Here is a 25,252-nt window from a genome sequence, read left to right on the forward strand (position 1 = left end):
ACCTTCGCTGGTGACGCCCTTGGACTCCTCCGTGTCGTTCCCCTGAGAAAGCAGAGCAGGGGTTAGCTGGCAGGTGCGGGCCGCGGGGCTGGGCGTGGCCCATGCGTCTCTCAGCTGCTATCAGTCTCCTGATCTGTGAAATGGGCTGAGAGGCCCTGTCTCCCTGCGTGTGGCAGGTGCAGAGCCTAGCGCTGTCACGGCCGCTTGACTGCCCTCAGCCGGCACCCCCGGGGACCTCCCCGGGCAGCATGCTGGGGGAGGGTGCAGTGCCAGGCCCTCCTCTAAAGGTGGGACACGGCCCGCTGCTGAGGGTCCCACAGCAATGCCTGCCCCCGCCCTCCTAGGACCAGCCTCTTCCTCATGAGAAACCTGGGAGCCCCGTCAGGTGGGTGAGGAGCGGGCCTGAGCCTTTGCTTATAGGTTGGGCGGCCCCGACTCACCACGTCAGTGGACAGCCACTGCTCGATGTCCTCCATGAGGCAGGCCTGGGTGACGGGGATCTGGAAGAAAGGAGGACGGTGAGGCCGGGAAGCTGGGGGCAGTCACCCTCCCTGAGCCTCCTCACTTAGAAATGGGGTGTCAGACCTGCCTGCCCCTTCTGGGAGTCAAGATCCTGGCATCTCCCCCAAGATGGCTCCTGACCAGCTGCCTGGGACCCACAATTCTGCCCATGGTGCCAGGCTGTGGGCAAGGGGATGCCGGGCAGTGGGCTAAGCAGAGGCCAGGCCAGGAGGAGAAATGCACCTCCAGCTCCCACCCCGAGGGTGTGGCGAGGCTCCAGGCTGCAGGGGTGGGGGTGGGGGGGCTTCTGCAAGGGAGCCCAGGGAGGGCTCAGCCAGCGGGTTAGGGTGGGGGCACGATGTGGGGAAGGGGCTGCCAGCCTATCTCCCTGCACGTTCAGACCGAATTCCTGGTGGAGGGGCCCATGTGGAGGGAGGAGCCGAGATGACCTGACAAGGCCAGGCTGGGGTTCAGGGGGGCTGGGGCTGTGCACGGGGACTTTTCACTCCGGGTCACAAAGCTGTGTGGACAGGGGCTGCTGGGGCGGGTCTCCTTCTTGGAGGCTACCTCACTGGCTCATCCTCAGAGTAACACAGCGCCCACTGCCCTGTGCTGTGAGGACTGAGTGAGCCGGTGGTGGGAGGAGCCTAGCCCTGTGCCCGGCACAGAGTGGATGCTCAAGATGCCAGCCACCAGTTAGCTCCTGGGGAGGAGGGAGAGCCTCTCTCCAACCAGGCCAGTCCCACCCCAGCTCTTGCCCAGCCTGAGGCCCCGTGGGGAGCAGGCAGCCCTGAGCAGAGGCAGGAGGGCCTTCCCAGCAGCACCAGCGGCACCAGCGGGGCCCTCTCCCACGAGCTCTCAGCTGCCGGAGGGGATGCCTGGGCGGCCAGAAGTGAGCCCCCAGAGGCTGAGAAAGCAGGAGTGGGGGGTGCAGGGCCACCGAGTGCTGGGCTGGGCCGGGCCGGCAGGCCCCTCTCTCCTCTGGGTCCGAGGCTCCTGCTCCCTCTGGCAGCAGCACCGGGGGGGCCCTGAGGGACAGCCCCAGCTCTCGGGGGGCCTCACCATGCCTTGTCTCACCATCCAGTCCCCGAGGCTCTTCTCACTGCCGCCTCCCATCTGGTGAGAAAGGGTCACGCTGAGGGAGGCGGAGGACAGGGCAGGGCCAGGCGGCTGGCGGCCTGGTCCAACTGGACACGCCCTCGGGATGGCAGAGCAGGCAGTCACCAGCCGCTGGCTCTCAGATTCCTACGGGCGCCTCGGGCTTAGAAACACTGGTTACAGCACCTCAGGCTGACGGGTGGCAACAGGAGGCTCCTTGGGCCAGCAGACTGGTGGGCGAGGGGGACAGGAGCTCTGCCTCCCACCCTGGACAGACCCCACAGGGGCCTGGCACACACGCCCACACCTCACAGGACGGTGAGCCGGGGCCAGCCTGGCTGCCTCAGAGTGGGCACTGACTCCATGCCGGGCGTGGCTGCCTGGGACCCGTCTGACGGCCCATGGAGAGCCTCACCACAGCCAGACGGAGCACCTGGAGGAAAGCCCTGCCCTCGCCTGGTGAAGTGACTCAAACCTCTGGCCACAGGGATGCCCCAGCCTCGCTGGTCAGTTTCGGGTCTCCTCCCGGAGTAACTGCCAGGCGGCGAGGAGGGAGCCCGGCTCCAGCTCTCGGCGGGCCCGAGCTGCCGTGTGCCCCGGCCGGGACCTGTCCCTGGGCTGCAGCTCCCGGGTTTCCAACAGGAAGGGGTGGCTGGGACTGTGCTGCTGGGCAGTGGTGTCAGGCCCTGCCCGCGAGGCCAGGTGGCCCGAGAGGAGGTGCTTTGGGCCGACTTCCAGAGGGCCCGGTTCATCCAGGTTCTGGAGCCAGAACGCCGGCCCTCGGACAGGAAGGCTGAGCTCCAAGGCCCCTGGGCTCTCGGTACCAGCACTGGCTTTGGAGCCAGACGGACCAGAAGGGTGGACCCTGGCAGCAGCACCACAGAGATGAAATCCCTCTCCGTGGGCCAGGGACACGCGAAGGTGTCACAGTGTCTCACCCAGCCTCTCTCTGGGGCTGTTTCCGCCTTGTGGAAAGGGAGACGCCCCTTAAGGGTCTGTGCTGACCTGGAGTGGGGTGTAGAGAGCTTAGCGCAGGGCCTGGCACAGAGCACAGGCTGGACAAACCACCGCTTACAAAGAAAAATGGGGGGCGGAACGCACATAGGAAGCCCGGTCCCCCGCTGGCCCTGCCTCCAGTGCTCCAGGTCTTGCCTGTTCTGACCTGGGAAGGGCGCCTGAGATGCTGGGGGTCTCGGGTCAGCCAGGCTCCCCCGTCCACCACACCCCAGTGGGCTGAGCACTTTCACAGCCTCCTCCCTGCTCTCCCCTTCCATGCGGGTCCTTCTATGCCGGAAGCCGGAGGAATGGCCCCTCTGCTCACACCCGCCCACCGCTTCCTCCTCACACAGAACGAAGCCCACCCTCCTCCCGGCTGCCCGGAGCCCTGCAGTCCCTGCTCAGGCTCTGCCTCCCTCCAGCCAGTCCCGCCCGGCCCGGCCTCAAGCCCCAACCCTCTCCTCTGCCGGCCACGCCTCTGCTCCTGCCTCTCCACCAAGGCCCTGCCACCTCCAACCACTTCCCGAGGAGCAACCCCACCCACCTCCTGGGACAGAAGTCCCACTGTCCAGACGGCGCCCAGACACACGCCACAGGGATGGGCAGTGTGCTTGGAGCTCTGGCCAAGGGGAGGGGTCGCCCACAGAGCTGCTCGTGCTGGCCCCTGGCGGCCACTCAGTGCACAGCCAGCAGGTAAAGGGAACGACGAGGATGTCCAGGATGGCTCCCGGGAGGTAGGGCGGGAAGGCAGGCAGGGAGCTGGGAGGAAATGCAAGGCGGAGGGCGGGAGGGGCGGGGCTGCCACTGCGGCTCCTGTTGTCTGTTCTGTCCCCCTCTGTCCACACTCCTGGGAGCAGGTCTCTAGAGAGGCCCCGAGGCAGAGGACTGACTGAGCTCAGTCTGGGCCAAGCACCTTCAATACATGCCCATGCATCCTATTATCAGCCCTGTGGGCACAACTGTGAGCTCCTACAGAGGAAGCCACGGAGGCCAGGACGGTGGTCACCGGCCTGAGGACACAGCTGGGGGGCCGATGCGGGGGGAGCCAGGTCTGAGTCTCTCCTCCCGTGTGAACTGGGGACTGAGTTTCCTCAGCTGTGATGGGGAACACGCACATGAGCTACAAAGGGCCGACGGGAGCACCAAATGGGAAGGGAGGGGCACGCCGAGCCAGGCCCGGCACAGGGGCCCGGGCAGCACTCTGCCTCCTCGGGCCACTGCTCACCGCTCCGGTGCTCTGCTGCCGCGCGTCCAGGGCTCCAGCCAGGCCGTCCGTAGCTTGGGGGTCTTCGTATTTCACCCTGAAACACAGAGGCCCCCATGCCGTTAGTGCTGCCCTTGCTGTAGGGTGTGCCCTCGGATGTGATGGAGGGGGATGGGCGGGGAGCTGGAGGAGGGAGGGGGTGCTGCTGGCCCAAGACAGAACCAGATCTCCAAGAGCCAACATCAGATTTGGCTCAACTCCAGGGAGAACTAGGGCCAGTGACCCCATGCTCACGGAGAGCTCCTATACAGACACTTCTTTTGAGCAGCTCCCATCTGATAATTTACAAACCGTGGTTCTGAGCAAGGCTGCGTTTGAATGGGGAGTAAGCTCACGGGCGGGCGGCTGGGTGAGGCGCCCTCTGGTGCTGGCTCACTGCACGACATCCCCAGCCCTCCGGTCTGGCAGCAGGTGGAGGGTGATTCTAACCATCCTCTGGGGGTGCCAGCCAACTGGGCACTGGTGGCGCCGCCACAGCTCCCAGGCAGAGGGCAGGGAAGGGGGTGTCTGGTGGGTTTGAGGTGAAGTCTCAGGGGGAGCAAGAGAATAAACCAGGAGTGGGAGGAGGACCTGGGCTAACGAGGGGGCTTGGTGCCTCCCCTGACTGCTGCAGAGGGATGGGCCTCCGGGGGAGGCAGCCCTGATGTGTGGGGAGAAGCTTTATGCTCGCTCTGAACCACAGCAGAGAGGAGGTGAGACCTCAGCTCCGGTCTGTCCAGCACTGAGGTGAAGAAGTGAGCCCCAGAATCCCAGGTGCAAAGGGACATCCCTGCACCAGGGCGGGGGAGCACCCACCCTCTGCTGAGGCCGGCTGCACCAGCTCCGGGTTTTGGAAACTGGAGTTGTTACACTGAATGCCTGCCATACCCATTCACCCTCCTGGGAATGGCGCAGGCTGGTACTTAAAGGGGCCTCTTGAATAAGCCCCCCAAATTCCCACGCAGCCACTTGGGAGAGCACCGGGGTCCACTCCCCCATAATGTGCAGTCAGCCAGGGAGCCGGCCATGAGCGAGCGCACGCCCTGCTGCACGGCTCACGTTCCCGGCCAGCGGGCTGGGGCCCGGCCATCCGCAGGGTCTCGCTGGAGCCAACCTGAGGCGGATGGTGGGCAGTGTGCTCTCATCCTTCCAGAGAGCAGCTGGGTGCCCCCGGCTAGATCTGGGCAGTGAGTGCAACGAGGAGGAAGCGATGCCAAAGACTGCGCAAAGCCCTGGCCCAGGGAGGCCGGCTCCCTCAGGCGCGGAGCCGTCACGCTGTGTCCCTGTGCCCGAGCACACAGGTGCTGGCGGATAAGGCAGAACAGGGCACGTCTGGCCCTGGAACAGAAACCGATGCTTCCCTGCCCTCCAAGAACTGCATGTTCTCTCCTAATTACTAACCCCCCCCCTCCATCTCTCCCTCTCACACACACACCTGCACAGCCCTGAAGGCTGAGGCTCCACCATCGCTAGGAGCTGTGCCTGCAGCAGTGGAGGGCCTAGCCACCCGCTGAAGGACAATGTCACAGCCCATACAGGGCTGCAGACCTGGGCCAGGTGTCTGTGGTCCATGCCCAACACAGGAGGGAGGGAGGGCTGCTCCTCAAATGGTCCCTGTAAGGCCAGAAGCTGGACATGAGACACTTGGGGTGACACAGTAGCATGGGCAGGGAGTGGACTGTGTCCCCAGAACGATGATGTGGGAGAAGCTGAGGAAGGCCTCCCGCTTCCGGCAAAGCCTGGCTGAGGCGCCCCTGACCTGCTGGCCCAGATGCCCCCTCACTCTCCTTGGTGCCCCGAGTGGAAGGGCTGGTCAGGTGGAGAGGCCGGGACTGTGCCAGCTGTGGTCGGGGCTGGAGCTGAAACAGAGGGGCTGACAAGGGGCTGGCTTCCTGGTGAGTGGAGGCAGAGCCGGCACCAGATACCAGGTGGACAGACAGGCCTGGGAGCGTCTGAGAGTCCAGGAGACAGGACAGGGTGAGGAGACCAAAGGCCAGTCAGGAGACCAGGGCTAAAGATGCAGCTGCAGCAGAAGGAAGGAGAACAAAGGGCTGGGGAACTCCGGGCTGGGGCACACTTTCTGCTGGGTGGAAGCCAATCTCGGGGCCCGCAGGACCCATGACCTGAGAAGGCACATGATGCTGTGTCAGACCACCTGTCCTACTCCCTGCTCTCTCCTACCTCTGACCTTTGCACATGCTGTTCCCATGGCCTGAAACAGCCATCTTGACCCTCGCCCCCGACCCCGCTGTCCGGGCCGCAGTGCCTGGTACACCCCTCCAGCACTCAGCACTGCACGGCAGGGGTCCGTATGCACACCTTTCTCCCCGAGATTGCAGGTCCTGGAGAGGGCGTTCTGATGTGCTATTCTCTCTCCTAGGGCCTCGCTCCAGTAGCAGCAAACATCAGCCAGGCTGGCGAGCCGGGCCAGGTGCCAAGGGCTCTCTGGTGTGGCCAGTGTGCCACCTGCTGGGGCCTCCTGGGCAGGCCACCTCCTGGCTGTTAGGTCCCACCGGACTCATTAGCTTCCACCTGCACAGCAGCCTCACGTGCCCTAATTCCATGGCAACCACGAGCCGTCCCAGAGCCCTAGGCTTGGGACTATAGACTCTGCCTGAATAAGGATGTGGCTCATGGCCCATCAGCCCTCCCTTTCCCAGAGCTGGGTATGGCCAGTGGGCAGGCTGTGGGCAACCCATGGGCCCAGGAGGGCTACACCTGGGCATGCCAGAGTGGAGAGGGTAGTTCTGGGTTCTTCAGAGGCCCATTGACAGTTTCCAAAGACAACGGCATGACCACTAGGGAGCTGGGGGTCCCCTGGGACGGGTCCTTAATCCAGAGCTTTCCTTGGCTGTCTATCTGGCCAGCCCCAGCCCAGACTTGGGGTCATGAGCAAGGGGCTGAGGATGAGCACACCGCTTCTGACCTGCCTACACGGAGTCCATCAGGAGAAGCTGAGGCAAGTGCTGGCCTCGTGCCCTGACTGCTGAGGGCATCTCCCTGGAAGTGGGCAGCGCTATGGGAGGACAGGCCCCCACTCAGTGCAGTGTGGGCAGACCTGAGTGGGATGGTAGGGACTGGAACGACGGAAATGACTGGACAAGCCCCTGAGGACTTATCAGGAGCCTCCCTGCCTCCCCAGGGCCTTGGTGCACTGGGCACAGAGCAGGGGGAACCTGAGTCGCAGACACTGTCCTCGCACCAGACAGACCCAGGCTCCCCACTGAGGAAGCCTGTTTCCTCATCTGATCAGATCTTACGAGATTCTGGCATGCAGCTGGTCAACATACAGGCCAGCCTTCCCCATCCAGCTCTGCCTGCGGGGCACTGAGTCTGCCGCCTGGCCACGGGCTCTGTGGGCCCCGTGGGACTGACTTAGGGGAAGGAACTCTGCCACCCTGAGGGGGGACACCAGGCGGCTGTGTGCTCTTCATGGGGTGTGCCCACCAACAAGTGGGTTCAGGGAGAGTCTCCTCTGACGGGGAGTGACCCAAACTGCAGGGAGCCGGCCACTCACTCTTTTCGTTGGTCGGCCAGCGAGCTGCCCCGTGTTAGGGCAAACATGTCAAACTCATCCTCCAGGCGGCCGGAGGTCTCCAGAGACTGCAGGCCAGCCCTCACGCTGCTGGAGCCCAGGTCTGTGGGGACAGAGAGACACGTAAGACTCCGCCCGCTGCTCTCGCATGCGCCGTGGCCAAGCTGCTCCCTGCCGGGCCCAGAGCTGGTTCTGGGTGGGCAGCACAGAGGGGGGTGCACACAGGGCAGGATGCATAAACGGGGCAGCCCCCTGCGGGCTGCGGGACCATGGGCATAGCTACCTCCTCACTCGGAGTGATTTCCTGGGCTTGGCATGAAGCAGGCAGTCAGTAAGAGTAAAACCAATCACAGTGATATGTCAGCGATTTGATGGCTAACGTGTGCCAGGAGCCCACTCCGGCCTGGCCCTGCTCTGAGCCTGGCCCATGCCCGAGTTCATTCAGTCCTCATCACCAGCTGTGAGGAAGGGCCCATTCCTGCCCCTCCCAGAGGAGGAAGGAGGGCACAGGACGTTTCACTGACTTGCCCACGCTCACCCAGGCGATTCAGGCCAGGGAGACTTCAGTGTCGAGGGCAATCTCAGAACAGTGGGACTTCTGAGGCCCGGGAGGGCTCAGCCATTGTGGGCTGTGAGGGAGAGCCCCATGTCTGGTCCCAGATGCTCACCCTTGTGGCAAGGTTCGGCCTGGGACCCCAGTGGGGTGGGGTCTGGGCTGACACCCTGCTGTTGGGGCTCCAGCTCCAACTGTAACACAGGATGGCACCCCCCAAACTGCAGGGGTGCCCGCACTTACTCATTCCTGCCAGCTGGGACGAGAGGCCGCCAGTGGCTGCTGGGTCAGCGCCCATGTCGATGAGGTCAGCTGCCGCCTCGGCCTCACTGGGGGCCTGGGGGAAGGGAGACCCACCGTCATGCCCCTGCCGTGGCCTTGCTCCCCTCAGCCAGCAGCACTGGCCTGAGGAGCTGTCTCCGCGCCCTGCAGCTGTGGCTTCTCCCCTTGGCCTCTGGCTCTGCTGCTCCCTCTGGAGGGCGGGCAGACCCTTGGGCACCAGCTGGTGGCAGAGCTTAAAGGGACAGTGACATAAAAAGCTAGAAGGGGACTTTTCTAGGAGCCTAGACAAGAAGGCGCATCTTGCACAGGATATGGGGTGGTGATGAGCCCAGCCCTCCTTTTCTGTTAGCAGGGCACGATCTGGTGACAGCAGAGCCGTTTACCTTGGCGGTCTGGCCGGTTCGGAACCGTTCAAACCTACGAGACAGAAAGAGTGAGTCAGGGAGACAGGCTGAGAGGCGCCTCGGCACAGCCAGGCAGAGCCCTTCACGTGCCGTGGGTCCCCCGTTCTCCTCTAGTCTGTTCCCGTGGGCTCAGCATCAGTGTAGCGGTGAGTCTCGTTTGGGCAGACCCAGTGATGCCGGCATCCGAGGGCACTTTTAACTGTGCCCCTTTCACTTGCAGAAGCGACCCAATTTGGATTGTCAACGACCTGGCCACTCCGGTCACGATCAGCGTCAGACAAATGAATGGGAATAGACCAGAGGACATGGGATGCGCGCGGCACTGGCAGAGGAGAGGACTTCTGTGGAAGTTGCTCAGTAATCTACCTGTGTACCTGTGTGTGCCAGGGCCTGCAGTGGTGTGTGACAGACACACATCCTTGCACTGCCCCGAGTCACTGGCCACCCTCGGACAGGCCTGGCGGTGGGCAAAGGGGGTTAAGAAGACCTGGGTCTGGGGTCTGTTCGAGTGCTGGCCCTGGCCCCTGTGAACTGTGTGACCGTGGGTACGTTACATCACTTCTGAACTTGTCTCCTCTCGGTTAAAAGCGGGGTGAGAGTGGAACCTGCCTCCCAGATGTGAGGATCAAGCAGACACAGCATGAGTGGTTGTGAACAGAAAGTACCACCAGGCAAATGCCAGGCCTGCTCTTTCCCCATTGCCTGTGATCCTGCTGGGACGGCTGTCAAAGGGCCCTCCTGTCCCCCTAACCAGTGGGCACAGCAAAGCTGAGCCAGTTTCTCTCGGGGACCTGCCCCTGAACAGAATGACACAAGGTGAGGAAGCATTTGGACCCATTTACTGATGGTGACATCTTGGGGACATGGTCTAGGACAGCGGTCACCAACCAGTGGTCCGTAAGGTCTGAAAGGTTGGTGACCGCTGGTCTAGGAGGTTCTGCCCAGAGACCCCTGAGCAGCCCTAGGATCTGTCTGTCCCTCCTGCTCTGTTGGGCGGCCTCGCTGTTCACTCTCCTTTGGACTCGAAATGCTATGCATTTAATAGAGGCTATTCATCCAATCAATTCCTTTTCTAAATCAGCCGGAAACGCTGTGTGTACTTGCAGTCAAAGAGCCCTAATTAAGTCAGTAAGTGGTCCGAGGCCCCAGAGCCAGGCAGCGGTGGAGTGAGCAAGGACAGACCAGCCTGCCTAGCTGCGGGCCCACATGCTCAGCCACCACCGCTGTCCTCTCCGGGGGCTGGACGCAGGGACACTGGGCAGGGCTAACTGGCGAGGAGAGGAGAGGTATTGGAAGGCGGGGCATGCATGCCCACGCTAGAAGAAGACAGCTGAGGATACATGCCTTGGGTGGCCGGCCTGGTGTTTGAGAGGAGATGAGAGGTCAGCGTGTGGGGAGACCAGGGCACAGGGTAGGTGGGAGGGAGGGGGAGGGTGGGCAGCTGCAAGGCTGGGTACCGTTCGTGGCGCAGGAACACGTTGTTGAGATTGTCGTTGACGATGAGCAGCTCCTCCGTCAGCTGCTCGTTGGCGATCCGGGGGATGAGCTCCAGGACCCGCTGCTGCATGGCTCGGCACGTCCGGTTGAGCTCCTGCCGCGGAAGCAAGTAGGACAAGCGTGGGCACCGGACCAGAGTGAGGTCATCGCTCCTGGAAGGGCTCTGGCCCCTGGTGACCTTGGAGAGCAGAGCGGACTCCACCCTGGACTGGAGCTCCACAGAGCAGCTTCAGGGGCTCTGCAAACGAGCCTCTGAATTCCACTTCTGTGTTCCACACTCATTCACCAACATGCTGGCTCCATGCAGACTTCATTCCCCTGTCGCCATCTTTGCTTAGTTGAAGAACGGAGCTGCCAGGCGGCCTGGCCGAACAAACTGCAGTTTCTTTGGGTGTACTGAGGTATTTTTGGTAACCAAAACATAAAAAATAAACTGGATGGCCCTAGCTGGTTTGGCTCAGTGGACAGAGCGTCAGCCTGTGGACTGAAGGGTCCCGGGTTTGATTCTAGTCAAGGGCACATGTCTGGGTTACGGGCTCGATCCCCAGTAGGGGGCATGCAAGAGGCAGCCAATCGATGATTCTCTCTCATCATTGATGTTTCTATCTCTTTCTCCCTTCCTCTGTGAAATAAAAAATATATACATTTAAAAAAATAAAAAATAAACTAGATGGCCTGGTGGTGTGGCTCAGTGGTTGAGTGTCGACTTATGAATTAGGAGGTCACGTTTTGATTCCCGGTCAGGGCACATGCCTGGGTTGTGGGCTTGATCCCCAGTGTGGGGTGTACAGGAGGCAGTCAATAAATGACTCTCTCATCATTGATGTTTCCCCCTCTCTCTCCCTTCCTCTCTGAAATCAATAAAAACATATATTAAAAAATAAAAAAAAAACACAGAGCTCAGCAGATATTTAGCAAGCTCTCCTTTTGGAAGCCACGTGTTCCTTTTTAGGGCAAGACTCTCACCCTGTGACTTGAGTCCCCAGACAAAGCCCAGAAGGGCAAGGCACAGAGCCACCAGAGGCCCAGACCTCGGGGTACACCTGCCACGGCAACCATAGCCCAGCTCCCCTGTAATGGGTTGTTGCTCCAAGGGTGCTGCAGCCGAGGAAAGGAGTGTGGCCATGACCCTGAGTCCAGTTTGATTCCAATCAAGGGCACATGCCTGGGTTGCGGGCTCGGTTCCCAGTGTGGGGCATGCAGGAGGCAGCCAATCAGTGATTCCCTCTCATCAATGATGTTTTTATCTCTCTCTCTCCCTTCCTCTCTGAAATCAATAAAAGTATATTTAAAAAATAAATAAACCAGATTAACTCCAACTATTATCCACATTTTGAATTTTTGCCTCATTATTCTCAGACTTATTTAAAAAAATACTAACGCCCTTTCTTGTTCCAGGAGCCCACATTGCATTTAGTCATCATGTCACTCCAACCACACCAGCCCTTTTCTCCGGGAGGCATCACTGAGACCAGACGCTGTCCAATACTGATTTTGGATCTTTCTGGACCCTTTAAACCGCCCCCTCCTAGGCCTTCTCCTGGGATTTCCTTATCTGCCTTTCCAGTGACTTTCAACATCCGGTGGGCCTCCCCTCGCTTCCTTCCACGACCAAGAGCACGTATGGCTTTGTTTCTACTTCCTTGTCTGCTCAAGAGCAGCAGTTGGAGCCAGGGCCCTGGGCGCATCACATGACCTCTCTACCTCAGTTTGCTGACATGGAAAATGGGGATAAGAGTTCCTACCTCACGGGAGAGGGTGAAGATTAAGTAAGTGAATGTATATCAAGCGTCCACATCAGAGCCTGGCACTTGGGAAGTGCTCGAGGTCCCTGGGGCCCTTGCCCGCCTGCTCCAGCAATCACTCACACCCACAGCCCGGGCTTGGGACGCACAAAATTAACTGCACTTCAGCAGCCCTGCGCTTCCTAGCTCCCTCACGCCTTTCTCATAGCCCTCATGTGGTCTTCACAGTCACATGTCCTTTCAGCTCTGAGACTGCCCTTCCTCCCGCCCCCGGAGGGAGGACCCAGGGCAGGGACACCCGGTCAGCTCAGGTTAACCCTGCCCTCGGGAGCGTGAAGACAGACACAAAATGAGACCATCAGACCAAGCACCCCATCATCCCCCTCATGGGTTCTGTGGCTCCTGGGCCTTGGGGTCCCCCAGCTTTCTCGGTGCCTCTATGAACTGACCTTCCTGGGGAAGGTGCCTCTCCCCAAACCCAGCTCCTCCTGCTTCAGTGCCTGACCCTCATCCCTCACCAGCTGGCGATGTGACTGTGGAAAATCTCCTGACCCACAGGAGCGAAGACCCACAGCTCCCACCTGCCTCAGCCCCGACACCAGCTGCTCTCTCACACCTGCCTGCCTGCAAAGCTTGTAATCTGAAAGGTGGAAGTCTCGCCTACCAGCTTTTTATCAAATACCATTTATCCATAGCTTACTCTGGACCAGGCACAGTGGGTAAACCTTGTCTCATGCCAAACTTGTACCATGAAGGCTACTGTTAGAGAGCAATCTTACAGATGAGGAAACTGAGGCAGAGGAGCTATTCTGAATTCCAGTTTGATGGAGTCCCAAGTCCCTGGTGTTAACATCTCCTGTGCGATGAAGGGGTTCAGAGCGAGCATGGGAACTAGTGTGGGTGGGAGGGAATGTGTGTGGTCACATGAGCACAGTCACTGGGGGCGGATGCGGGCTCACCTGTAGCAGCTCCAGGTCTGCGGGCTCTGCCTGGGTGGGCACCAGCTCCGTCAGCATCTCCGACATCACCCTCACGTTCCCACTCACCATCTCCAGCTCGCTGCGCAGCTTCCCGATCTGAAACACACCGTCGCCCAGTGAGAGAGGCCGGGGGACTGAAGCCGATGCCGCCCACAGGGACTGAGCCTGGCGCCACCAGCCTGAGTGTGGTGCCCAGAGGAGCTGGCCTCCAGCACCCTCACTCGGCGCCCCCCTCACAGAGGCTCTACCAACCGTTATCATCTCCAAACTGGGGAGCCTGCTGCAGGGAGAGGCCGAAAGGAAGGAAGCGGAGGGCGGATGCACCATAGAGCCCGGCTGGAAGCTCCAGAGCTCCTGGGCCCACGGGCAGCTAACGAGGCCCACAGGGCATTGCCCCGGAGAGGAGTCAGCGGCGCCTCCCTCTCGGGATGGGATCCTCCCTCTCTCCTCTCCTAGGCTCTCTGTCTTGCTCCTGGTCTGTTTGTGGTTCTGTACCCCAGGCTCCTCTGAGGATGAGTCCCAGTACTGTCCCCCCTGGGAGTTAGCACTTGTTGGAGGGACAGGAGCAGGTTCTCAGTGATCCAAGGGCCGGAGGTCTTGGCTGGGGGATCGTGGTAATCAGGCTGCAGTCCCTTCACCTGGGTGAGGGGGCAGAGAGAGACCCCGTCTGAAGCTGGGGGCTCTGTGGGGGCCGGTCTCCTTGTTAGCGCGGTGCACACTGTGGGTGGCCAGAGACCAGCACGGAAGCTCCAAAATTAATCCGGCTGAAGACCCTGTTGATCATGGAACACTTCCTGGGTCTCGTATCATGTGGCTTACACCTGGGAAACACTCATTTGTTCTAAATCAGGTGACTGAGTGGATTTCAGAATCTGAATGTCACCATGTAAATTTATGATGCCTGTGATAGCAGCTACCTTTTACCAACGACCGATTAAGTGCCAGCGCATAACGTACATTGCTAATCAAACTTGACCACCATGCCCGGCCAGCGTGACTCAGTGGTTGAGCATCGACCTATGAACCAGGAGGTCATTGGTTTGACTCCTGGTCAGGGCCCATGCCTGGGCTGCAGGCTTGGTCCCCAGTGGGGGTTGAGCAGGAGGCTGCCAATCAATGATTCTCTTTTATCATTGATGTTTCTATCCCTCCCTCTCCCTTCCTCTCTGAAATAAAAAATAAAATAAAAAAAACAACAACAAACAAACTTGACCACCGTCTTATGAGACAACTATCATTACCCCAGACGAAGCGCAGTGTTCAGACACAGGCAGTGCCTTCACCACGGTTCACTGTCACCTTCCAAACCCGGAATACGTTTGCTATATCTGGCCTCTTTAATGAGCGCTCCTGGTGTAAGTGAGCAGAAAAACCACTGCTCCCAAATCCAGCGAGTGCAGGGCACGTGGGACCCAATTACGAGTCTGAGTTATACCACTGGGCGTCGAAGACTGACTGAGTCCCAGGAGACCACGGGCTCTGAAGTTACACAGACAGCCCCGTTTGGTTTGGTGAGAACCTTCTGCACTGGACGCAGTCTTTATCCACGCAGCTGCCAGGCCTCAGGCAAACTGCTTTACAGTCATAGCCAGGTAGATACATTTTACAACCCTTGCTACAGTTTTCCTGTACCTTGAATTATCTGCCCAGTTAGGAAAACTTCTCTAGTAATATTTGCAACTCTGGGAGGTGATTTTATGATATCAAAGTACACAAGTTTCTCTTCAAACAGGTCGGGGCTGAAGGGCTGTCTAGTGAGCTGGTTTACAGACCCGATGATACGGTACCAGAGACCAGCTGGCGCACTTTGGAAAGTCAAGTTCCACTTTTGTTCCATCACACACCTGTGCCGTTTTCACTGGCACTTTCGGCAGCTAAGCTCTTACACTTGGCTGACATGATGGGTCTGAAGTCTACAGAACACCTCCCAGGAGCACCCCGACAGTGCAAGGCCCTGTCCCACACCCCCGCAGCCGATGACCAAGCACTCAGCCAACACTAGCCTGGCAGTGGGTGTCCCTCGCAGGGAGAGCAGCGTCAGCCCCCCACAGACTGCTCCTGGCTGATGGGGGGCATCTCACCTCCAGCTTTAGGAGGAACACGCTGAGGGGCAGAGGCTAAGCCATGGGACCCCTAGTGTGAGGAGGGTGCTCTTTCCAAGCTCTCCCAGGCCCTGGCCTGCCCCCGGGAACCTTACACTACGCCCCCTCTTCTCGGGGCTTCACGGGAAGCAGCAGGATGCAATGCAAGAAGTTTTCAAGATTATTTGTGTGGACGTTTTAAACTGCTTTCAGCCAGAACCTCTGCTCAAATGTCACGTGAGCACATAAGCAAACCACACAAGGACAGCGAGCTGCTGTGGGCGAGGGGCCCCTGCGGGCACTTCCTCTCCCTGATGCTGCTGAAGGGCTCTCCCCAGAACAGAGCTGGAGGCTGGCTGATGCACAGGACAGAGCCAGCCTGCAGCCAGACAGACCTGAGCTCGAATCCCAGCTCTGCCTCTGCTGATCCGGGTGGCTCTGGGCGAGTGAATTTCTCTCTTTGAGCCTCCTCGTCCAAACAGGAGGAATAACAGGCACCGTGGGGTGGCTGTGAGGACCAGCAGAGGCCCCACAGTCCCTTTCATTCCAACAGGAGGTCTTTCCTGACACATGAGGAGGCAGCCTCCACCGGGCCCCTCGGGGCTCTGACCCCGGCTCGTTTACCTGCTCAGGGGTTGGCGTTATGGGTGTGTCGCTGGGGAGTACGGCTGGGGTGGACACAGGAGCCGCGTGCTGGCTGGGGTCCCCCCGATGAGAGGCGTCAGTGCCCGCAGAATTCTGTCCGGACGGTGTCTCTGAGTTGAACACGGTCTAGAGGACAAACGACTGGATCAGTGAGGCCCACAGGGGCCCCAGGAAGCAGCGGAAGAAAGCAGCGGGTGACGGCTCCTGCCTCCCCTCCCCACTGTCCCCAAGTCTCCTCACCCTCTGAGGTGTGTGGATGGGCGACAGCATGTCTAGGTCAGTCATTGGGAACTCCAGGCCCTTCCGCCGCAGGTCCTCGTAGACGGCGACGACACCAGTCAGATCGGGCGAGCTGCGGAACGCGTCGGCCCAGGACTGAGGGGACAAAGGGACATGGCCGGTAAAGACGGTTCCCGAAGCCCTTTTAAGCTCACCTCCCCGTCCCAGAGAACAGCAATTCTGTTCCTGAGTTGCTGGTCCTTTTACAACATCGCCCCGCACCCCACTCCACAGCAAGGCCCAATGCTGACAAGTCTCCCCACACTCTGAACGTCCAATCAGCAGACAGCCAAGGCGGCCCTAAACAGAAACAGATCAAGGCAGCAGCAGCATCGGCACCAGCACCTTTCTCCCCGCCCGCCCCGCCCGCCCGCCCGCACGCACCTGGATGAGGTTGAGCACCTTGTCGTGCACGATGGTGGGAGGGTTGTTCTTGGGCAGGATGGTCCTCACCAGCACGCCCTCCACGAAGTCCTGGCTGGCCACCAGCACGTGGAAGCGGTGCCCACAGTTCTTGACACAGGTTTCCAAGACCTGGAGGCCGGGAGATGCCGTGAGCACCCGTGAGAGGAGGGGAGCACCCCGGGCCCCACCCTCCCACTCGGCTGATGTCCCAGAGTGCAGCCTGGGAGAGGATGGGGCCTCCTGAGGTGATACCCGGCCCTCGGAGCAGCAGGGACGATGTGGGATCCGGGCTGGCTTACTGGCTGGGCAGAGGGCGGTGTGCTGGCCAGAGGCCCTTCGCTAAGTGGCCTCGGTACCCACAGGACCCTGTCCTATGCTCTTTCTGAGCTGAGTACAGTCTGGAGGGAGGTGGCTCTCAGGTGGAAACCAAAGAGGACTTTCAATCAGGTGGGCCCTGCCGCGGAGGGAAGGTGGCGAGATTCCCTCCAAGTGTCCTGTTCCTATTCATGGCAGCAGCTGCCTTTACTTTTCAGTGCAGCGGATTCACCTGGATCTAAGGCTGTTGTGGCAGAGGCTGGCACAGAGCTCTCAGCCCCACTCCCCAGCAAACCCGCCTGACAGCCAGGATGCCCACTCATGCCTGGCTCGTCCTGTTGGGAGCAAGGGCTGTCCTCAGCCACCAGAATTTGTGTTATGTTCATTTTTCAGGTGGGACGTCCAGGAGCTATCAGCACCCACCTGCGCCCGCCAGGCTTCCTGCCCTGGGGAAGCGTGGGCTCACCCGCAGGCCCTCTGGCCCGGGCTCTCCACGGCTGGTTCTGAGGGCTGGGCCCTCCGTGTGCCTGCTCGCTCACCAGCCAGTAGGCTGGAGAGAACTTCCCCCCAATGGCCTCCTGCTACTCCGTGCCGCCAGCAGTGTATTCAGGACAGCACTTTGCCCAGGACTCTTCCTTCCCAGCCCTTGGAAAAGGGGAGGGCAGTGGCTAGGTGTCCTGCTGGGCCCGGGGAGCCACCCCAGTGGACTCTGGTCCGGCCATGGCCAGCCAGCCAGACAGGGCACTCACCGTGAGAGCCAGCATCACCTCGTGGAAGTTCTTATTCCCCGTGATCCTCTTCTTTATTGCTCGAAAGGCATCTTTGGGACTGGACAGAGGAAAAGAGGAGGGATGGGCTGAGATCAGGGGCTCTGGAGATGGGACGGCTCCTATGAGCCGCCTCCCTGCTCCTGTCCGTTTGCTGTGTGTCCAGCCTCCCGCCCCACCAGAGTCCTCAGGTAGATCTCCAATATCCGTGGCAGGGACTCTCAGTGTGTGGCCCCCAGACCTCCTGAGGGGGGACATGTGAGTGTTGGTTAAAAACCCAGAACCTTGACCCCACTCTTGACCCCTGCACCGAACCTGAGGGGATGTGCGTGCTCACCACGCCCCAGGGGTTTGTGGCGCAGATCGAAGTGAAGAACCTGTGACTGTAGGCAGAGCCCTAATGCCAGCTCCTCTACCCGCCCATCCTTTCCCTCACGCTGGGTCTGGGGACACACTGTGAACAAGCCCATATGGCCCTGCTCCACGGAAGGTCACATGCTCTGTGGAGCCTGGTGCAGGTGGGAAGTGAGCGGGTCCCGGGGGAGAGCGAGTGGGTGTGGGAGGGTGGGGAAGTCTTCTCCGAGGAGGTGGCACTACAGCTGAGTGAGAAGGACGAGAGGGAGCCCGCTGTGGGGAGCAGGGCAGCAGGTGAGACAGAGGCAAGCGCCTGGACCAGGGCCCTGGGGTGGGAAGCAGGAAAGATGGGCACCCTGAGTGTGGGGGAAAGGGAGGGGGCGAGACACGGTAGGTAGGAGGGTGGAAGCACCTCCGTGCAGAGGGCGCCTGAGACCTTGGTGGCAGCTCTCCCTGTCCCGTCTGTATACTTTACTGCCATCTCCATGCCTCACCCCTGCTCCTGCCCCTCAGCCCTGAACAGGTGACATTGATATATTGCCCTGACTGACCACTCCCTCCTAAAAGCCTTTGTGGCCCCCAACTCCAGAGCCACAATGCTGTCCCCGTCCTCCACCTCCCTGCGTGCACGGCCATGCGGCACTGACGGGGCCGTGGCTAGAGGCCTCCTAGAGGGCAGGGACGAGGGCCCAGCACGCGGCAGAGGCTGTGGGAGCATGAGCACGTGGCTGTGAGGGCCTGCCCTGCTGTCTGACCAGGCGTCTGTCTGCCTCTCAGTGCTCACCAGTTCGGGGCAAGTCAGGGCAGTCAGGAACCCTGACACGGGTCACCCAACAGGAGAGGAGGCAGCAGGAAAGCCTTCCTGGGAACGACTTCCATGAGGGGCTGAGCGTGCAGGCTGTCAGGCTGTGACAGAGGACACTCGGGGTGGTGGAGCCCATCCCAAAAGCTTGAGGCAGTTTGCAGCCCAAAACCCAGGCGCAGCTCCTCGCCCTCGGGCTCCTCCTGGGGGGAAGCTGGTGTTCGCTCCTGGCGGGCCGCTCACCTGTGGCCACCTCAGCTCCAAAGGGACCTGTCCCCACTTCTCACAGAGTGGTCCAGAGAAAGGGCATGGCGCTGGGATCAGAAGTTTTGGTGTGCGTGCCCTTGCTGTGGGCCTACTGTGTGCCCAGTACCCTGCTAGGAGCCCAGAGTGGATGACAAGGAGGCCACCGCCCAAGGAGGATTGGGCAAGAGACTCAAGTTTAGACGCCAAGCGCAGTGAGGCGAGGGTCATGCCCGCTTTGCACACTGCTGGGTCCCCAGGCCTCGTGCAGAGCCTGGAACACAGGTGCTCAAGTCGACAGCATGCACCTAAGGGGGTGTGTCTGAGCCCTTCTCAGTCTGTAAGGACCTGCCGTGATGTCAGCTCTCCCGAAAGGTCTTGACTGCCTGATGCAGTCGCCCACAGCCCCTCTTGGGCTCTGAGCTGGGTGCCCCTGCCCGCTCCCCGCCTGCCCCTCTATCACACAGCGCGGCCAGGCCGAGAGGACCCCCACAGGACAACTGGACTCCCAGTGAAGAACGGAGAGGGAAACGAGATCCGGCTCCAACTGCTGACCCTGATTTTCCACAACAGAGGCCGCGCCGGGCTGCCCTTCCTGCTGGTGCCTGCCACGCCTCTCCCCGCCCTTCCTGGATTTCTCTGACGACAGTGGACAAGCATCCCCGCCCTGCTCCCCTCAGGGCCGTGCGCTTATGGCTAGAAGGACTGGACAGAGTTAAAGTGACTTGCCCAGGTCCAGAGCTGGTCAGTGCCGGCGAGTCAGAGACCGGGAGCCAGCACCGTGGTGCCTCCCCCACACCCCGTAGTGCAAGCTCGGCAGGGCCCCTGGGCGCTGAGCAGGGCACCATGGCCCGCGCCCCGAAAATGCTTGGCCACGGCTCACTCAGTTCTGCGTCATCTCCACTGCCCTCCCCGTGATCCCGACTCTCCCTGTGGTTTCACACGTTAAGGAAACGAAAGTCTGTTCTTGCTCGCCGAGGAAGCCAGAGTCCCTAACACACTCCAGCCCACAGGATGCAGAGGTACGTGGGCGCCTCCTAATCTGAGCTGCCAGCTGGCCTGGCCTGGGAAGACCTGCCCGGCTGGGGTGCGGCCGGGAGGCTGAATGGGAGGGAGCGTCTGGGGCCACGGGCCAGCCGCACACCTGGCGTCTCCAGGCCTCTCACCCATCTGCCGGGAGGGCTGATGGGACCGTGGCTCCAAAATGCGTGTTCCTGCTGGGGTGGGGCTCAGACGGCCTCTGCAGCCTTCCTGGCCCCGAGGGGCACACGGGGGTCGGCCTCTGCGCACAGAGGTGGTGGGATGGGGTGGGGGCTCTCCGGCCGGCTTACCCTTCCTCCGTCTCGTTGATGATGTCGCAGATCTCCATGTTGAGGGCCCAGTCCTCGCTCTGCAGGGAGCCATCGGTAGCTTTCTCTGAGGGAAGGAAAGCACAAGTCACAAAGGCGTGTGGGGTCCCAGATGATAAACTCAAATGGTGGGTGTGCTGTGGTGATGGGGGTCGGGCGGGAGGGGAGGGAGGACAGTGGATGCTTCCCGGGCACCTAAGATGGCCAGGCACTGTGTAAGCTATGCCACCTACATTGTTCTGTTTTGTCACTTAATTTTTATTAGAAGCCACAGTGGGCTGGGAGTGCACTGTCCTGTGACGGCTGAGAAGCCGTGGCTCAGAGCACTGAACGGGTGAGCAGGTACTCGAATCCAGACACGCTGGCATCAGAGTGCTTGTTTTTCACGTGACAATATAGAGTGTTTTTTAAAAATACTAGTAATGCTTTTGCTAATTTTAGAGAGAGAGGAAGGGAGGGGGAGGGAGAAACACTAATCAGCTGCCTCCTGCATGCCCCACTTTGGGGATCGAGCCCACAACCTGGGCAAGTGCCCTGACCAGGAACTGAACCAGTGACCTTTTGGTGCAGGGGATGATGCTCAACCAACTGAGCCACACTGGCCAGGGCAATATAGAGTGTTCTGTTTTGTTTTTATAAATAAACTATTTCGCTGGTGTTCATCACAGGAACGATGATGGAGGACACTCACACGTTCTTTAAGAGTGAAGCGCTGTCCCTCCACTCGAACACACCACCCCTCTCTAGATTCTTCTCATACGGTGCAGTTTTAAAAAAAACCATATTTTATTGATTTTTTTTACAGAGAGGAAGGGACAGGGATAGTTAGAAACATCGATGAGAGAGAAGCATCGATCAGCTGCCTCCTGCACACCCCCTACTGGGGATGTGCCTACAACCAAGGTACATGCCCTTGACCAGAATCGAACCTGGGACCCTTCAGTCCACAGGCCAAAGCTCTATCCACTGAGCCAAACCTGTTAGGGTGCACAGCGCAGTTTTTAAACAGCACAGTTACAGGGAGCTGGCTGTGCTGGCCCAGCCCAGGGATTGCCCTACAGGATGGGATGGGCCTGCCTGCCTGGCTGGAACAGGACACTTCCCAGTCACACGGAGACGACCCCCTCTGTCCTGGCAGGCCTGGGCTCAGAGCCCATCCTCTTTGGGCACCGTAGGGTTGGGGCCATGTCCATCTGGTCCGCCATTGCATCCCTAGCGCATGAGCAGACCTGGCGCTTCAGCAGCTGTGCACGGACGATTTTATATGCTGCCTTTCCCAGGCCACATTCCATCACGCACGTACCCCTGGCTGGTACATCAAGCACACACATGCACTTTTGCCATATGTGAGTGTGTGACGAGACAGGAGTTCATCAGCGCTTTAAGGTTCAGACACCAGGGCCATCTCCCTGGCTCCCAGACCCTGGCTCCAGGCGTGAGTGCTCACACACCCCCGAGCTCACGTGCCTGCTGGCCCTCACTGTCAGCCAGCTCTCACCTACCAGGAGCGCTCGATGGACCAGCACGTGGACGTGATGTGATGGCACAACCGTCCTGCATCACATCACTCTGGGAGGCGCGCATCACCCTGTTCACAGGGACACACAGGCTCAGGGGGCCGCACAGCTGCTGAAGTGCCAGGCCTGCTCACGCGCTGGGGATGCAATGGCGGACCAGATGGACATGGCCCCAGCCCTACGGCGCCCAAAGGGGCTGGGCTCTGAGCCCAGGCCTGTCGGGACAGAGGGGGCCATCTCCGTGTGACTGGGAAGTGTCCTGTTCCAGCCAGGCAGGCAGGCCCATCCCATCCTGTAGGGCAATCCCTGGGCTGGGCCAGCACAGCCAGCTCCCTGTAACTGTGGCTTCTGTGACCTTGGTTTTGAAACTGGCCTGACTTCATTCCACCCTGAGTCCTACCTTGGGCCCTGCAGCTGGATGGATGCCAGGACGGCCCAGGACACATGCCAGGCAGCTGAGGCATCCAGGTAGGGACCCAGCGGCAGGGGAGGGTTGCTGTATTCCCTGGATTATGGCTGGGGGAGGGATGAGGAAGGGGTCCCTTTAAAAGGGTTCAGAGATGGACTTCTTCACCCTATAATTATGTGTAGTGTGGCTTCTTTGTGTCACACTCTCCACCCTTGGGGGCTCATACACTTACTGAGCTAATGGGAAGAACCAAGAATGGACAGGTACCCTCTGAGCAGAGGGTGGACCTACTGTGCGGTTTAGGGGGCAGTGGCTAATCACCATGCAGAACCCACCCCCTCAGAAGCCACGTCTCAGGGACCCGCCACAGGCCGGAAGGATTAGTCACCCGGCTCCCAGACTGTTCTCACTGGCACATCCAGCTCCCGACGCCCATCCTCCCGTCTCCTCACCCGCCCTCCTCCACTGCCCAGCCGGCCACCACCCGCTGCTCTCGGACCACTGCCTCGCTCCTCCTGCCTCGCTCCTCCCGTCCATTCTCCCTCCTGCCCACACTCAACTTTCTGAGACTTGAAAGTGATTGTGTCTGCCGGGGCCCCAAATCCTTTGAAGGCCCTGAGTCCTCAGCCAGGCCCCAGGCCCTTCAACAACAGCAATGCTTTCGTTCCCAAGTTATACTAGTACACTCCGCAACACCGGGCACAGGCAGCTGCTCCCAGAAGTGTGACTGCTCCTCACAGACGTGTAAGGTGCACACTACCGCCTCCTCTAACTGACGAGGAAACGGAGGTGCACGGCTGTGCCAGGTGGTGAGGGAGGAGCGGCCACTGATGCCACTGGCCCATCTCGCTCAGGGGTCGGGAGCTCTGCTTTCCCAGAGGGCTCCCTGGACCACGCAGGCACCTGCCCCTCCTCCCCGACCCCTGGCTCCACCAGCAAGTCTGGAAGTAGCTCCTCTATCAGATCCCTTCCGACCCCAGCGGCCCTTGAACATGACAGAAAACCCTCTTCTCCTGGGGGAGAGGGCACGGGTTTAGAGAGGGTTACGGGGCAGCTGGGATATCTGTCAGGATGCCATCCCGAGGAATCAAGGTGGGTGCAGAGGGACCTCGGGCACGAGACTGAGCACAGGTGGCAAACTCTTTAGTCCTCAGTGCCAGCACTGGGCAGAGCCATTCAGAGGATGGAGTGGTTTGGGGCGGAGGGAGGAAAAAGGGGAGTTTCAGGCAGACTAAACAGGAAGGGGGGAGGAAGAGGAGAGAGACAGGCCCATCTGAACAATTTCAGCGACGAGGGGGTGCCCAGATCAGGCCCGGCCCTGCCACACGCACCACCTTCCTCCCTCCCTTCAGGTGGGAGTGGACTCAGGACTGGGGAGGCTTCCTGAATGAAGATTCCAAGAGTTGGTGTGTTCCATTAAGGGCAGAAGTTTAAGCCCACAGGAACCTGGGGATATTTGTTTTGTTCTGTGTTTAACCACAAAAGCAACACAGCTAGCTATTTTAAGAAGAGGGAATAGGAACACGGACAACGGCGACCAGTTCCCAGAGACTGACAGCTGACTTCTGACCTCTGAGCTGTCGGTGGCAACCTTCCATGGCCCCGGTAGCAGTTCTGCTCTTGTCCCAGCTCCGGAGGAGGCCAGGCCTCGCAAGCCTCCACCAGCCGCTCGGCCACATGTTGTCTAGGGCTGGCTGGCCCGTCTGCCTGCTCAGTAGCCTGAACTCTCCATGCTGGGCCTGGTCAGACACCGCCTCCCCAGAGGGCTCCAGAGAGCGGCTTGGCACCGCCTGGCACTGTGGCAAGTGCAGTCAGGTGGGGCAGTGGCACAGGCTTGGAGCGGACAAGTCTGGCCCCACCTCGTCACTCAGAGACCATGCGCAAGGACCCAAGCCCTCTAAGTGTCCCTTTTCTCATCTGTCAAACCAAGATAAGACTGTCGGCTTCGCGGACATTGACTTATCAGCCAGTGACCAATAGCCACTAGGCACCATGACCTGACTTGAAAAGACACGTCCTCACCACCTTATGTTGGGGGAGGGAGGGCAGGTGATGCCCAGGCCCGGGAGGGGAGGGGGGAAAACCGGGGCCTGTGTGGCCCTAGACTCATACACTCTCACCCTGCTCTGCCTGGAGGATGTCTTTTCTGCCGTGGGTGGGCTCTGAGCTCTTGGGGACATCTCTCTCTCACCAGCCCTACTCTCTGGTGGGGCAGAAAACAGGTTCGGTCAATGTTTATAGAAGGGCTGGCTGAACCTCCAGATGGCCTCGCTGCTCCAGGTCACTGCTGAGTCCCCTCCCCAGCCCTACCCCCACCCTGGATAGCGCTCTCTGTTCCACTGACCCTAAGCTCCCCCTTTCCCCTCCTGAACCCTTGATACTGGGATGTTTCTTACAAAGGACGGCCTCTCAGAGCTCAGTTGGCAGCTTTTCCTTTTTACACTCCATGATGTCTTAGATTCAATGAAATACGGTCTGTAAATAGCAAGGGAATGCCTTCAAGGCCCATGGGGAAAGCAGAACTAGTCCCACCAGTTCCCTGACCAGGGGACAGGGACAGACCAGGAGCCAGCTGACCAGGTGGAGAAGACAGCCACATGCTGCTCAGCTCTGGGCGGCTCCCACAGGCCCTCTCCTGAGAGCCCCCTCCGATGACTGCCCCCTCCGCGAGCGCACGCACAGTCATTTCCTCTTTAGTCATTTCACATTTACTGATGCCGTTTTTCCAGCATAAAAGTCACCTACTCATATAACTCAAAGGACCCACAGTGACCCTTTGTGAAGATTTCTATCTAGTCTTGACTGTTTTCAGGCTTTAAAAACACATCGGTACAAGTTTTAAAGTGTATACTAGTACTAGTAGCCGAGAGCATGAATCTGTGTGCGAGTAACTCGCTGCCGCTTTGCCTGAGTTGGCCACCCACCCACCGCTGCTGGTAGCTCTTCGCTGCTGGTAGCTCTCTGGCCCGCTGCCCCACCCTCCTGTAGCTCTCCTCCCGCTGCCCTGCCTTCCTGTAGCTCTCTGCCCACTGCCCTGCCCTCCTGTAGCTCTCTGCCCACTGCCCTGCCCTCCTGTAGCTCTCCGCCACTTGTAGCTCACTGTCCCGCTGCCCTGCCCTCCTGTAGCTCTCCTCCCACTGCCCTGCCTTCCTGTAGCTCTCTGCCCACTGCCCCGCCCTCCTGTAGCTTTCCACCACTTGTAGATTGGTCGGAATGTTATGGTGTAATGGATAATTAGCATATTCCTCCTAT

General features: G+C 60.0%; 1 protein-coding gene across 3 annotated transcripts in view; it reads right to left on the bottom strand.

Annotated features, from left to right (window-relative positions):
- The window catches only part of TOM1 (target of myb1 membrane trafficking protein), a 21,080-nt gene extending 915 nt beyond the window's left edge, over window positions 1-20,165 (bottom strand). Inside the window, exons 1-14 of one of the 3 annotated variants that reach the window (XM_006767235.2) lie at window positions 20,057-20,165; window positions 17,309-17,387; window positions 16,224-16,373; window positions 15,801-15,935; window positions 15,540-15,686; window positions 12,814-12,930; window positions 10,070-10,203; window positions 8,592-8,625; window positions 8,170-8,263; window positions 7,356-7,476; window positions 3,821-3,896; window positions 1,564-1,617; window positions 441-500; window positions 3-42 (exon numbers count right to left, since the gene is read on the bottom strand). In XM_006767235.2, the coding sequence (XP_006767298.1) occupies window positions 3-42; window positions 441-500; window positions 1,564-1,617; window positions 3,821-3,896; window positions 7,356-7,476; window positions 8,170-8,263; window positions 8,592-8,625; window positions 10,070-10,203; window positions 12,814-12,930; window positions 15,540-15,686; window positions 15,801-15,935; window positions 16,224-16,373; window positions 17,309-17,387; window positions 20,057-20,094 (1,279 nt within the window). In that variant the 5' untranslated portion in view covers window positions 20,095-20,165. The remainder of the gene's footprint in view (window positions 1-2; window positions 43-440; window positions 501-1,563; window positions 1,618-3,820; window positions 3,897-7,355; window positions 7,477-8,169; window positions 8,264-8,591; window positions 8,626-10,069; window positions 10,204-12,813; window positions 12,931-15,539; window positions 15,687-15,800; window positions 15,936-16,223; window positions 16,374-17,308; window positions 17,388-20,056) is intronic. The other 2 variants (XM_015566207.1, XM_006767236.2) reach the window with 2 other exon arrangements.
- Between the last annotated feature and the right edge of the window lie 5,087 nt (window positions 20,166-25,252).

Source organism: Myotis davidii, unplaced genomic scaffold (assembly GCF_000327345.1).
Source record: "Myotis davidii unplaced genomic scaffold, ASM32734v1 scaffold842, whole genome shotgun sequence".
Lineage (NCBI taxonomy): Eukaryota > Metazoa > Chordata > Mammalia > Chiroptera > Vespertilionidae > Myotis > Myotis davidii.